The sequence below is a fragment of the Prionailurus bengalensis genome, chromosome D1 (genome assembly GCF_016509475.1).
Source record: "Prionailurus bengalensis isolate Pbe53 chromosome D1, Fcat_Pben_1.1_paternal_pri, whole genome shotgun sequence".
Taxonomy (NCBI): Eukaryota; Metazoa; Chordata; class Mammalia; order Carnivora; family Felidae; genus Prionailurus; species Prionailurus bengalensis.
In genome coordinates, this window is record NC_057346.1 from 54,090,521 (window position 1) to 54,104,593 (window position 14,073).

The 14,073-nt window shown below is 40.7% G+C and overlaps 1 protein-coding gene across 2 annotated transcripts in view; it reads left to right on the forward strand.

Annotated features, from left to right (window-relative positions):
* Positions 1 to 14,073, forward strand: part of GAB2 (GRB2 associated binding protein 2) — a 190,735-nt gene that overhangs the window by 130,122 nt on the left and 46,540 nt on the right. For both annotated transcript variants that reach the window (XM_043580126.1, XM_043580125.1), the window contains exon 2: positions 219 to 519. In XM_043580126.1, the coding sequence (XP_043436061.1) occupies positions 219 to 519 (301 nt within the window). The remainder of the gene's footprint in view (positions 1 to 218; positions 520 to 14,073) is intronic.

A 14,073-nucleotide genomic window follows, 5' to 3' on the forward strand; every position in this document is an offset into this window, starting at 1 on the left:
ATAAGACCCTGTTCCATCGTGAAGTGTTGCACTAACACACATTCTAAGATCATCCTCCATTTTTTAAACTGTGGTGAAGTATGAAAGAGAAATAAGGGCCATGTTCAGCCTGCAGGTGCAACAGTCCCCATCCTTAACCTAGTGATTTCTGAGCACCTGTGAGAAGCTTTGAACTAACAAATGACCTTTTTTCCCTCTTTTTCCTTCTTCCTCCTCAGGCCTGGAAGAAGCGATGGTTTATCCTGCGGAGTGGCCGGATGAGTGGTGACCCAGATGTTCTGGAATACTACAAGAACGATCACTCTAAGAAGCCCTTAAGGATCATCAACCTGAACTTCTGTGAGCAGGTGGATGCAGGCCTGACCTTCAACAAGAAGGAGCTGCAGGATAGTTTTGTGTTTGACATCAAGACCAGTGAGCGCACCTTTTATCTGGTGGCTGAGACGGAGGAGGACATGAATAAGTGGGTCCAGAGCATCTGCCAGATCTGTGGCTTCAATCAGGCTGAGGAGAGCACAGGTAGGAGAGCAAACAGGAACCTTTCTCCCAAGTGGCAAGGTGCTTCCTGGAGCAGGCTTAGCAGTTGGGACTAAGATGAAGGCCTTCAGATCCCTTGAGCAAGGACAGCCCACTGCAGCTAAAAGCGTTTGTCTTTGGCAGAGGAGTAATAAGCAAAGAGTAAGAATGTGAAGGGTTTGATCAAATACTAGAGGAACCCCTGGCCCTAATTACATTCAAATGGGAAACAGATATGTTGAGGTTATGAGGAAGCTAAAGGTACTTTGTGGTATTTCTTCAGGTACCTCAACACCACTCCATTTCTCAGCCCTGCACCTTTCTTCCCTTCCCTCAGCTTTTCTAGCCCTCTGTGCTCTCTTACCCACCACTTATCCCAGAGGGCAGTGCTCACCTTGATTCCTTCTCTGGTCCACCTCTGCGTGTTCTAGCCCATCTATTTCAGACCATCCTGCACAGCTACACGTGCCACTTTTTTTCCTTTGGGTTTGGGGTAATTACTGTTGATATATAATCCAGTGTTCTTTTATATTCACTTGGGAGGGGATAGGTGAGAGAGGGAAATGCCGATTTATATTTGGGTCTTGTTGACTTTCACAGAACAGTAGCCCAACTTTTGTAACTGAGTTTTGAGTTGCAGAAATGCCCTTTGACAGTTGTTTGGGCTCATCCCCAAACTTGGGGATGATTGAGAAACAGGTTTTTGTGTTTGGGGTTTTTTTTCCTGAGGCAGGCGGAGAGCTTAAATCAGTAGTTCTTAAACCTGGTTGCACAACAGAATTAAAGGGGAGCATTTTTAAAATGGTGATGCCAAGGGCCCATGCCAGATCAGCTCACTAGGAATCTCAGGGGTGGGACCTAGGCATAAGTGTCTGTTCACAGCTTCATTCTGAGTAGCAAGCATCCGAGGCTCAGCAACCATTTTCTGTAAATATTTGAAGGCCAATTTTTTTTGCAACCCTCTAAAAACATACAAACTGGAGCTCCTGGGTGGCTGAGTCTTTTAAACATCTGACTCTTGATTTTGGCTTGGATCATGATCTCACAGTTCATGGGTTCAGTGGTGTAAAGCCTCCTTGGGATTCTTTCTCTCCTGTCTCTGCCCCCTCCCCACTCATGTGCACGCATGTGCGCACTCTCTCTCAAAATAAATAAATAAATTTTAAAAAATAAAAAAACATGGAAACCATTCTTAGCTCATCAACAACATCAACATCATCTGAGAACCTGTTAGAAATGCAGATTCTTAGGATCACCCCAGCCAGACTTACTGAATCAGAAACTCTTGGAGTAGGGCCCAGCAATCTGTGTTTTTACAACCCTCCTGGTGATTCTGATGCACGATTAAGTCTGAAAACAGCTAGTTTAGACTCTTGCTACTTAGAGTGGGGTTGGGGAACCCAAAGCATCAGCTTCTCATGGGAACTTCCAACTCTGATTTGCAGAATCAGAATATATATGTATTTTTTTAAACTTATTTTGAAATAATCTTAGACTTTCAGTAGAGTTGCAAAAATTGTACAGTAAGTTCCCATACCTTTCCCTCAGCTTTCCCTATCTTACTCAACCATGGTACAGCTATCAAAACAGTTAACATTGGTACAAAGCTTTCAAGTACAGTATATTTGGATTTCACCTCTTTTTTCACCCTTGTCTTGATTCCTTCAGGATTCAGCCCAGCATACCACATTAGATTTAGTGATTATGTCTCCATATCTCCTCCAATCTGTGACAGTTCCTAAGTCTTTCTTTTTTTTTTCTTTCTTTCTTTCTTTTTTTTTTTTTTTTGACTTTGATACTTTCAAAAAGTATTAGTTAGATATTTTGTAGAGTGTCCCTCAGTTTGGGTTTATCTGATGTTTTCTCATGATTAGATGGAGGCTATCAGTTTGGGGGAGAGTACACAGAGGTGTGCCTTTCTCACATTGTATCAGAGGGCACGTGGTAGCAGTATGTCTTATTACCTACTGGTCATGTGAACCTTGATCTCTTGGTTAAGGTGGTATCTGCCAAGTTCCTCCACTGTAAAGTCACTGTCTTTGCTTTTGCAATTCATAAATATTTTGGAGGAAATACTTTAATGATCAATTATCCTATTTCTCCTTAAACTTTCGCCCACTAATTCTAACACTCACCAATGGATGCTCACAGTCATCATGTGTGCAACAGTGATTACCGTGGTATTCTAATGGTGGTGTTCTGGTTGCCCCAAAATCTGAATTTTATTAAGATCTCCAGGTGATTTGTATGCACATTAAATTTTGTATACAATTAAATTTTGAGAAGCCCTGGTCTGGATTACTCATTCCCAAGCCTCTTGGGTCATCTGAATCACCTGAAAAGCTCTTTACCTTTTAAATTACAGGTGGTGATTCAGTAGATCTGATTTTAGGCTAAGGAATCAATAGTTTCTAGGGGCGCCTGGGTGGCTCAGTCGGTTAGGCATCCAACTTCGGCTCAGGTCATGATCTCGAGGTCTGTGAGTTCGAGCTCCACGTCGGGCTCTGTGCTGACCGCTCAGAGCCTGGAGCCTGTTTCAAATCCTGTGTCTCCCTCTCTCTCTGACCCTCCCCCGTTCATGCTCTGTCTCTCTCTGTCTCAAAAATAAATAAACGTTAAAAAAAAATAGTTTCTAAAGCCCTTTCTACAGAATGGGAGAAAATATTTCTGGGTCATATACCTGATAAAGGTCTAGTATCTAGAATATAAAAGGAGCTCTTACAAGTCAATAACAGCAACAAAAAGATGACCCCATTTGAAAACGGGCAAAGGAACTGTATAGACATTTCTCCAGAGAAAATACATAGAATAGATGGCCAATAAGCACATGAAAAGATGCTGAACATGATTACGCATTAGAAAATGGAAATCAAGGGGCGCCTGGGTGGTGCAGTCGGTTAAGCGTCCGACTTCAGCCAGGTCACGATCTCGCGGTCCGTGAGTTCGAGCCCCGTGTCATGCTCTGGGCTGATGGCTCAGAGCCTGGAGCCTGCTTCCGATTCTGTGTCTCCCTCTCTCTCTGCCCCTCCCCCGTTCATGCTCTGTCTCTCTCTGTCCCAAAAATAAATAAACGTTGAAAAAAGAAATTTAGAAAATGGAAATCAAAACCACAATGAGATACCACTTCATACTCACTAGAATGGCTGTGATCAAAAAGATGGACAATGACAAGTGTTGGCAGGGGTGTGGAGAAACATCCATTACTCATCCATCCCTCTGCATTGCTAGCAGGAGTGTAAAATGGTACAGCTACTGCAGAAAACAGCATGGAAATTTTTCAAAAAGTTAAACCTACAACCCAATAATTCTCTTCCTAAGCATATACTCAAGAGAAATGAAAACAAATGTTCACACAAAAACTTGCACACAAACGTTCATAGCAGCACTATTCATGATGACCAAAAAGTGAACACAACCTGAATTATCCATCAGGTTAGTCCATTATCCAACAAGTAAACAGTATGTGGTGTGGTGTGTGTGTATTATTTAGCCATAAAATGGAATGATCTAACATTCCACGTTGTACATTCTACACATGCATGAATCATGAAAACATTGTGCTAAATGGAAGAAAACACAAAGCATCACATAGTTTTTTATTCCATTTATTTGAAATGTCAGAATAAGAAAATCCATAGAGACAGGAGATAGATTGGTGGTTGACAGTGGGAGAATGAGGAGTGCCTGCTAACGAGTATGGGATTTCGTTTAGGGGGATAAAATGTTCTGGGATTTGATAGTGATGATGGTTGTAAAATTTTGTGAATATACTAAAAACTACTGAATTTTGCATTTTGAAATTGGGGAAATTTATGATACATGAATTATATCTCAGTTTATTTTTTAAAGTTCCTAAGTTGATTCTGACAGCCAGCCAGGTTTGGGAACACCCATCCAGACTTAGGGCCAGCATCATGAGCATGAGACCTATGCAGTCTCACAGGGCTCCACCCTTAGCCTTGCACTTGGGTAATGCTGTACTGTCCCCATTTTGAAGCCCTTCATTTTTTTTTTTATAATTGTTTAAGGTGTACAGTGTGAAGATATGATACATGTGTATGTTGCAAAATGATTACCACAGTAAGGTTAGTTAACACATCTATTATCTCACATAGTTAGGATTTGTGTGTGTATATGGTGGGAACTTTTAACACCTGTTCTCTCAACAATGTTCAAATATATATTACAGTATTATTAACTATAGTCACTATGTTGTACATTATATCCCCAAGACTGATTCATTTTATAACTAGAAGTTTGTACCCTTGATCTTCATCCATTTCCCCTGCCTCTGCCCCTGGTAACCACCAATCTACTCTCTGTTTCTGTGAGTTTGTTTTTTTTTCAGCTTCCACGTACTAAGTGAGGTTATACAGTATTTGTTCTTCTCTGACTTATTTCACTTAGCATAATGCCCTCTAGGTTCATCTATATTGTCATAAATGGCAGGATTTACTTATTTTTTATGACTGAATAGTATTACATATGTATTTATAAAATTTCCTTTATCCATTCATCCATTAGTGGACACAGATTGTTTCCGTGTCTTGGCTATTATAAGTAGTGCTGCAGTGAATATGGGGGTGTAGATACCTCTTCAAGGTGATTTCAGTTCCTTCAGATATATACGCATAATTGGAATTGCTGGATCATATGGTAGTTCTATTTTTAATTTTTTGAGAAACCTCCATACTGTTTTCCATAGTGGCTGTACCAATTTATGTTCCCACCAGTAGTCACAAGGGTTCCCTTTTCTCTACATCCTTGCTCACAGTAATCTCTTAGTTTTTGATAATAGCCCGTTAGCAGGCTCTCTCTTTGTGGTTTTGGTTTTATTTGCATTTCCCTGATAATTAATGACCTGTGCCTTTTCAGGTAACTGTTGCCCATATGAATATCTTCCTTGGAAGAGTGTCTATTCAGATCCTATGACCACTTTTTAATTGGGTTATCTGGTTTTATTTTTGTTTTTGCTATTGAGTTGTAGGAATTCCTTATGTACTTTAGATATTAACCCCGTATCAGATATTTGAAAATACATATCTTCTTCCATTTCTTTGATTGCCTTTTCATCTTGTTACTTTTGCTGTGCCATAACTTTTTAGTTTTTTTTTTTTAATGTTTATTTAATTTTGAGAGAGACAGAGCATGAGTGGGGGAGGGGCAGAGAGAGAGGTGACACAGAATCCAAATCAGGCTCCAGGCTCTGAGCTGTCAGCACAGAGCTGAACGCGGGTCTCAAATTCACAAACTGTGAGATCATGACCTGAGCCTAAATCGGATGCTTAACTGACTGAGCCACCAAGATGCCCGAAAGCTTTTTAGTTTAATGTAGTTCCATTTGTTTAATTTTGCTTTTCTTATTTGTATTTTTCGTATCATATCCAAAAAACTCCTTGCCAATACCACCATCAAGGAATCTTTTTTTCTGTTTTCTCTTGGGAGTTTTATGGTTTCAGATCTTACATTTATCTATCTATCTATCTAAGCATGCACACGTGAGTGGGGGAGGGGCAGAGAGAGAAGGAGAGAGAATCCCAGTCAGACTTTGCACTGTCAGTGCAGAGCCAGATGCAGAGCTCTATCCCAAGAACCATGAGATGATGACCTGAGCTGAAATCAAGAGTGGGATGCTCAACTAACTGAGCCACCTAGATGCCCCTAGGTCTTACATTTAAATCTTTAATCCATTTTGAGTTAGTTTTTGTGAGTAATATAAGGGTCCAGTTTCATTTGTTGCATGTCAGTATCCAGTTTTCCTAGCACCGTTTTTTTTGAAGACACTATCTTTTCCCCCCTGAGTATGCTTGGCTCCCTTGTCAAATATTAGTTGACCATACATGTGGGGCTTTCTATTATGTTCCATTGATCTGTGTGTCTGTTTTGATGTCATACCATACTGTTTTGATTACTATAGCTTTGTCATATAGGCTGAAATCAGGAAGTGTGATACCTGCAACTTTATTCTTATTTCTCAGGATTGCTTTCACTATTTGGAATCTTTTGTGGTTCCATATGAATTTTAAAATTGTTTTTCTGTTGTTGTAAAAAAAAAATGACATTGGGAGGGGTGCCCAGTTTTCTCCACTGAGTGTCCGACTTCAGCTCAGGTCATGATCTCTTGGCTTGTGAGTTCGAGCCCCGTGTCAGGCTGTATGCTGACAGCTCAGAACCTGGAGCCTGCTTTGGATTCTGTGTCCGTCTCTTGCTATGCCCCTCCCCCACTCGTGTTCCGTGTCTCTCTCTCTCTCTCTCTCTCTCTCTCTCTCTCTCTCTCTGAAGAATAAATAAACATTAAAAAAAATTTTTTTTAATGACATTGGAGCTTTGATAGGGATTTCACTGAATCTGTAAATGGCTTTGGGTAGTGTGAACCTTTTAACAATGTTAATTCTTCCAATCCATAAACATGAGATACCTTTCCATTTATTTGTGTTGAAGTTCTTAACTTTTGAACAAGGAGCCGCATTTTCACTTTGTACCAGACTCTGCAAATTATGTAGTCAGTTGTGCCTGGACTAGATGTCCTGTCTTAGCAATTCTGTGATTCTGTTCTTCCTTGCAGATTATGAGTCTGCATTTACTCTTAGGATCTTTGGTATAATCTTTGTTTCCTGAATGGAATTTCCCCAAATTTCTGTCATTTATAGGCTTCATGAATTTTTTGTTTTTCCCTTTATTTTATTCCTGATGAAAGAATAAAAAGCTTATTGGGGAAAAAAGGGAGAGAGAGAATAAAAAAGGAATCAAAAGAACAGGAGGGAGGGGCATCTGGGTGGTTCAGTCGATTAAGCATCCAACTTCAGCTCAGGTTGGATCTCACAGTGTGTGAGTTTGAGTCCCATGTCAGGCTCTCCACCGACAGCTCAGAGTCTGGAGTCTCCCACTCTCTCTCTGCTCCTCCCCCATTCACACACTCTCTCTCTCTCAAAAATAAAATAAAAACATAAAAAATTTTTTTAAAAAAGGCAGAAGGGAAAAACCATAGACTTAGCTCCCCAACCCCAGTCTCCAAGCTTTCATAAATGTTAGAGATAGGTCCAAAGAATACCTCAGCTTAAAAAAAAAAATAATAGGTATGATTGGGGAAGAAAGTAATCAGAAAGCAATTGCTTTTTTTATTTAAGTTTTTAAATTTTAATTCCAGTATAGTTAACATACAGTATTATATTACAACAGTGATTCAACAATTCTATACATTACTCAGTGCTCATCATAATAAATGTACTCTTTAATCCCCATCACCTGTTTCACCCATTGCTCCCCCACCTCCCCTTTGGTAACCCTCTGCTCTCTCTAGTTAAGAGTCTGTTTCTTGATTTCTCTCTTTTTTCCTACGCTCATTTGTTTTGCCTCTTAAATTCCACATATGAGTGAAATCATATGGTATTTGTCTTTCTCTCACTGACTTTTTTCACTTAGCATAATATACTCTAGATACATCCATGTTGGTGCAAATGGCAAGATTTCATTCATACACATAGACACACACATGCATACACACATACACACACCCCACATCTTCTTTATCCATTCAGCTATCGAGGGACATTTGGGCTACTTCCATAGTTTGGCTGTTGTAAATAATAGTGGTGCAAGTATCCCTTTGTATTAATGTTTTTGTATTTGGGGGGTAAATGCCCAATAGTGTGATTATTGGATTGCGGGATAGTTTTATTTCCAACTTTCTGACGAACGTCCATACTGTTTTCCACAGTGGCTGCACCAGTTTGCGTTTCCACCAATAGTGCACGAGGGTTCCTTTTTCTTCACATCCATGCCTATATCTGTTGTTTCTTGTGTTAATTTTTTCTTCTTGTATTTTTTATTTTAGCCATTCCAACAGGTGTGATGTGATATCTCATTGTGGTTTTGATTTGCATTTTCCTGATGATGTGTGATGTTGAGCATCTTTTTATGTGTCTGTCGCCATCTGGATTTCTTTGGAGAAATATCTGTTCATGTCTTCTGCCCATTTTTTAAAAAGTATTTATTTTGAGAAAGAGTACATGCATGTAAGCTGGGGAAGGGCTGAGAGAATCCCTGCGTTGTTAGAGCAGAGCCTAACACAGGACTTGATCTCATGAACTGTGAGATCATGGCCTGAACTGAAATCAAGAGTCAGATGCTTAGCAAACGGAAGCACCCAGGCGCCCCTCTTCTGCCCATTTTTTAATTGGATTATTTGTTTTTTGAGTGTTGAGTTGTATCAGCTCTTTATTTATTTTGGGTACTAACCCTTTATCAGATATGTTATTTGCAAATGTCTTCTCCCATTCCATAGGTTGCCTTTTAGTTTTGTTGATCGTTTCCTTCACAACAATCAATTTTTATTTTGATGAAGTCCTAATAGTTTATTTTTGCTTTTGTTTCCCTTGCCTCAGGACACCCATCTAGGAAAAAAAGCTGCTACAACCAGTGTCAGAGAAATTACTGCCTCTGCTCTCTTCAGGGATTTTTTATGGTTTCAAGTGTCACATTTAGGTCTTAATCCATTTTGAGTTTATTTATGTGTATGGTGTAAGAAAGTGTCCAGTTTCACTCTTTGGCATGTGGCTGTCCAGTTTCCCTACACCATTTGTTGAAGAGACTGTATTTTTCCCACTGCATATTCTTTCCCCCTTTGTCAAAGATTAATTGACCATGTAATTGTGGGTTTATTTCCTGGGTTTTCTCTTCTGTTCCATTAATCTATGTGAGCAAATTCCTTTTAATTGAATTATTTCCTTGTGGGATTAGAGGTGTTCCTACCAAGACAAACATATCCTTGAGATATAACAAAAATTACTCTTGGTGCAAATATATTTTTTAATCACAAATTTAAGAAGGAATTATTATCTGGATCCTTTTATTGTATAGGATTTAAGTACAGTTCAAATGCAAATATGTAGAACCACATATTTATCTAGGCTTGTTTTCTTTGGTAGGAAAATTCATCCATTCATGAACTTATTTTGTGATGGTCCTTGTCACAACCACTGAGGTTACAAAGATGACCAGTAGAGTTCCAGTGCTCAGATATCTTAGTCTAGTGAAGGGGGCAGACCTCTAACCAGGCAGTCATGGGGGAGTACTGTAATAGAGGCATCACCAAGCATGGAGACACCAGCCTGTACCACCAGCTCAATGAGGGAAGGGAGGAGGGAAAAGTAACAAATAATCAAGTCAGTATTTTTCCACTAACCTTGTCTTTTAAAAGATATATTCCCTTAAACCTTCAACTTCTTTTCTTAAGGGGGTTATTTTATTAGATGCCAGGTAGTTTCATTACCAGAGTAAGGATATTGTCTGTGACAGAAGTTTTGGATTCTTTGTGAGATCTTTCTGAGGGAGACAACAGGCTTTTCTTCCATCATAGGAGAATTTACTGTGTTAAAAGATCCGGCCACATAATGGCTTACGTTTTAATTTAGAGACTTTCTTAAAAATGGATTATGTCTATAAAACCCTCAGATAAGGAATTAAAGCCTAATCACCCAAATAAGTGGGGTTTTTTAACTGAGAGTCAGGAATAGAGGAGAAGCAGGAAGGAAATTAACATTTGATTACCTACTTTTATTTATTTCATTTAATCACTTTTATCAACTGTGTTTCCATTCTTTTCTTTTTTTAATTTTTAATGTTTTCATTTTTAAATATAATTTATTGTCAAATTGGCTTACATACGACACCCAGCGCTCATCCCAACAAGTGTCCTCCTCCCTGCCCATCCCCCACTTTCCCCTCTCCCCCGTCCACCATCTACCCTTAGTTTGTTCTCAGTCCTTAAGAGTCTCTTATGGTTTGCCTCCCTCCCTCTGTAACTTTCCCCCCCTCCCCCATGGTCTTCTGTTAAGTTTCTCAAGATCCACGTATGAGTGAAAACATATGATATTGTCCTTCTCTGACTGACTTATTTCCATTCTTTTCAAATAAGGAGAATGAGTGCTTCTTCTTCCCTGCCTAGCACTCCAGGACCCCAGCTCTTCTCTGTCCTCCTACCTGCCTCGGCTGGGTTCACATGGGCTCTCTGTCATCTGTCCCTGAGCCTTCCTTAATACAACACTGCTCTCGTTTTGCTGGGGCTTACTGAGAATAATCCAGTCTCTTGGGTGTCAGTGTCAGCAGCCTTCTTATATGGAAAACACCCGGTACTGACGCCTAACCCTCAGTGGCCACAAAAGAAAATAATTGGAGCTATATATTGAGCATGTACTCTATGTGAAGTAGGAGCTCTGCATAAAGTTTCACTAAAAATTCACATGAATCCTTTGAGGGAGGAACAGTTTTGACCCAAAATCACACAGCTAGAAAATGACAGCCAAGATTCTAGTCTAACCCAGGTATGACTTTGCATTATAATATGCTGCCTCTTGGGGTGCCTGGTGGCTCAGTCGGTTGAACCCCTGACTCTGGCCCAGGCCGTGATTTCATGGTCCATGAGCTCGAGCCCTGCATCAAGCTCTGTGCTGACAGCTCAGAACCCAGAGCCTGCTTCTCATTCTGTGTCTCCCTCTCTCTTTCTGCCCCTCTGCCACTCATGCTCTGTCTCTCTCTCTCAAAAACTAAATAAACATAAAAAAAAATTTTTTTAAGTAATATGCTCTTTGTCTCTTACCTCCTGGAATATAAACATCTGCCAGAACCAAGCCCAGATATTGTTGCCTCTTTGGACCTTATGCGTTGGGCTGGAAGCACTCTCTGACCCCTTCCACAAGGGGTCCTACAGCTGGCTCAGGTTTCCCTCCTCACCAACCCATATTGCTCAAATCCTTCCACTGGACTGTCCCAAGAATTTAGTAAACTCTAGGGTTTTAATCCAGTCATCACACACTATTGCTGAATCTGTAGGCTGGGGGTAAGGATACCTGAGTTTGAATCACAACTCTGGGGTTATATGAACAGGTCATGTGATTGGAATCCCAGTGTCTTTTTGTTGAATAGAGATAAAATTATCTTCTCCCCCAGTGACTCTGCTTCTCTCTGGATTCACCAAGACAGACCTCAGACCTCTGACAGCCACTTCGGTTTCATAGTCCCCAGAGGAGTATTGGCCTTGTGTTCTGTGCAGAGCTATCCCCTGGGGCTGTGCAAGGCTGTATCCCTGCTCACTGCTTGATCCTGGAAACATTCCATTCCATGGGAAGCCTCCTTCAAGCAGATATACCCTTTTTCCTTCTTTATGTAAGAGTTGTGATGGGACCCATTTAAAAAAAAAAAAACACTTCTGTTTTTCACTTTCGTCTGGAAGAGGTTCTATGGCAGATGGAGTCTTAAAAAAAAAAAAAAAAAAGCCTTCTTGCCACCCCCAGCTTCTTCTTTCTACTGCCACCCTCCAACTCCTCACATACCCTAGCCAAAAATGCCTAGGATAAAAGCTGTCTAGGATCAAGAACAGACCAGGAGTGAAACTGAGTCTAAATATGGACATAAGGATGGAGGAAACTCTGTCCAAAAGGAAACCAGGGATGATGCTCCAGAAGGAAAAGCAATTCCAAGAATATCAAGAAGGTTTCATATCACATGTGTAGAGTCTGGGGGGGGCGGCGGGGGGTGTGCGCGCACAGATGTACGCACAAGCACAAAAATAAGAACCCCATCTTCCTCTGGGAATCAAAATAGCCTTCAGTCCCCAGAGTAAGGGAGCAGGAAGCTTCTGTGAGCTCTGTTTATGAGCAGGCGAGTCTGAGTCCTCACATTTGTGGCCCAGTTGTGGGCAGCTGTCCCTGACCAGATGCACCACACACAAAAAGAACCAGCCATCAGCACAGAGCTTTGATGAATTATTCATGGGCTCAGGAGGCATCCACTGTTAGGAAGCCCTCACCCCTATCCTTTGAATCCTCCAAGGCGAGGACTCCTTCCCTTTGTCCCCTCCCTCCTTTATGTATTCAGTAACTATTCTGAGGCCTGCACAGCCATTTTTACATGGACTCTGAAAGGCACGCTAGCTGTACTTGAGTCCCAGCTCTGTGATTTATTTGCTCTATGGTACTGAATAAGTAACTTTATCTCTTTGGGGTTTCATCATCTATAAAGTGGAAGTGATGCTCCCTCTCAGTTGTTGGGAGGAAGGTAGGACAATAGTTGCACAGTGTGAACAATACCTGCTTGGTTCACTGTTTTCCCTGTAGTGGTTGTGGTGATGATGATTTTTATATGTTTAGGTCAAGATGAACAGGATTTAAGTATCTGGTGTCCTTAGAGAACTTGACAGACTACAAAACACTTATACAGTCTCCTTTCAGTGTAAAGAAACAAACAAAATAAGATAGGGCTGCTAGCATTCTTCCTCTTGCACAGGTAAGGATGCTAAGGTTTAAATGGTGCAGAAAGCAGTGTTGCTGAGGCTAGAATCCAAGGCTTTAACTCCGTCCAAGGACTGTGTGCTCTAACTCCTCATTAGTCCTAGCCCTGCTTCGCAGACCTGTTTGCTACAGCTTCTTGTAAGTCACAAAATAGCCAGCAGAGGGTAAAAGCAGGAAGTTTCTACGTCACTGAGAACTGACCATTTAGAAAGTAAAGTGCTGTCTATACATTAATATTAAACTTTGAGGGCTAAATTAGCAAGGTAGCATAATCTATCTTATTTAATTTTATTTTAATTCAGGTATAGATAACATACAGTATTATATTAGTTCAGGTATATAATATAGTGATTCAACACTTGCATACAACACCCAGCGCTAATCACAAGTGCACTCCTTTATCCCCATCACCTATTTCACCCATCCCCCACCATCTACCTCCCCTCTGGTAACCATCAGTTCTCTATAGTTAAGAGTCAGCTTCTCGGTTTATTTCTTTCTTTTCCTTTGTTCATTTTTTGTGTTTTTTTAAAATTCCACATAGGCATGGAATCATACAGTATTTGTCTTTCTCTGACTTTTTCTGCTTAACATAATACATTGTAGCTCCATCCGTGTTGTTGCAAATGGCAATATTTCATTCTTTTTTATGGCTGAGTAATATTCCATTGTGTATATATACCACATCTTTATCCATCAGTTGATGGACACTTGGGCTGCTTCCATAATTTGGCTGTTGTAAATAATGCTGCAATAAACATAGGGGTGTATGTATCTTTTAAAATTAGTGTTTTTGTCAGGCGCCTGGGTAGCTCAGTTGGTTAAGCCCAACTTCAGCTCAGGTCATGATTTCACAGCCTGTGGGTTCAAGCCCCACATGGGGCTCTGTGCTGACAGCTCAGAGCCTGGAGCCTGCTCCAGATTCTGTCTCTGTCTCTCTCTTTCTCTCTCTCTGCACCCCCCTACTCACACTCTGTCTGTCTGTCTCTCTCTCAAAAAAGAAACATTAAAAAAATTGTTTTATTTATTTTTTTAACATTTTTATTTATCTTTGAGAGACAGAGACAGAGTGCAAGCAGGGGAGGGGCAGAAAGAGGAGACACATAATCGGAAGCAGGCTCCAGTCTCTGAGCTGTCAGCACAGAGGCCAGTGTGAGGCTTGAACCCACCAACTGTGAGATCATGACCTGAGCCGAAGGTGGACGCTTAACCAACTGGGCCACCCAGGCGCCCCCCAAAAATTTTTAAATAAAATTAGTGTTTTTGTACT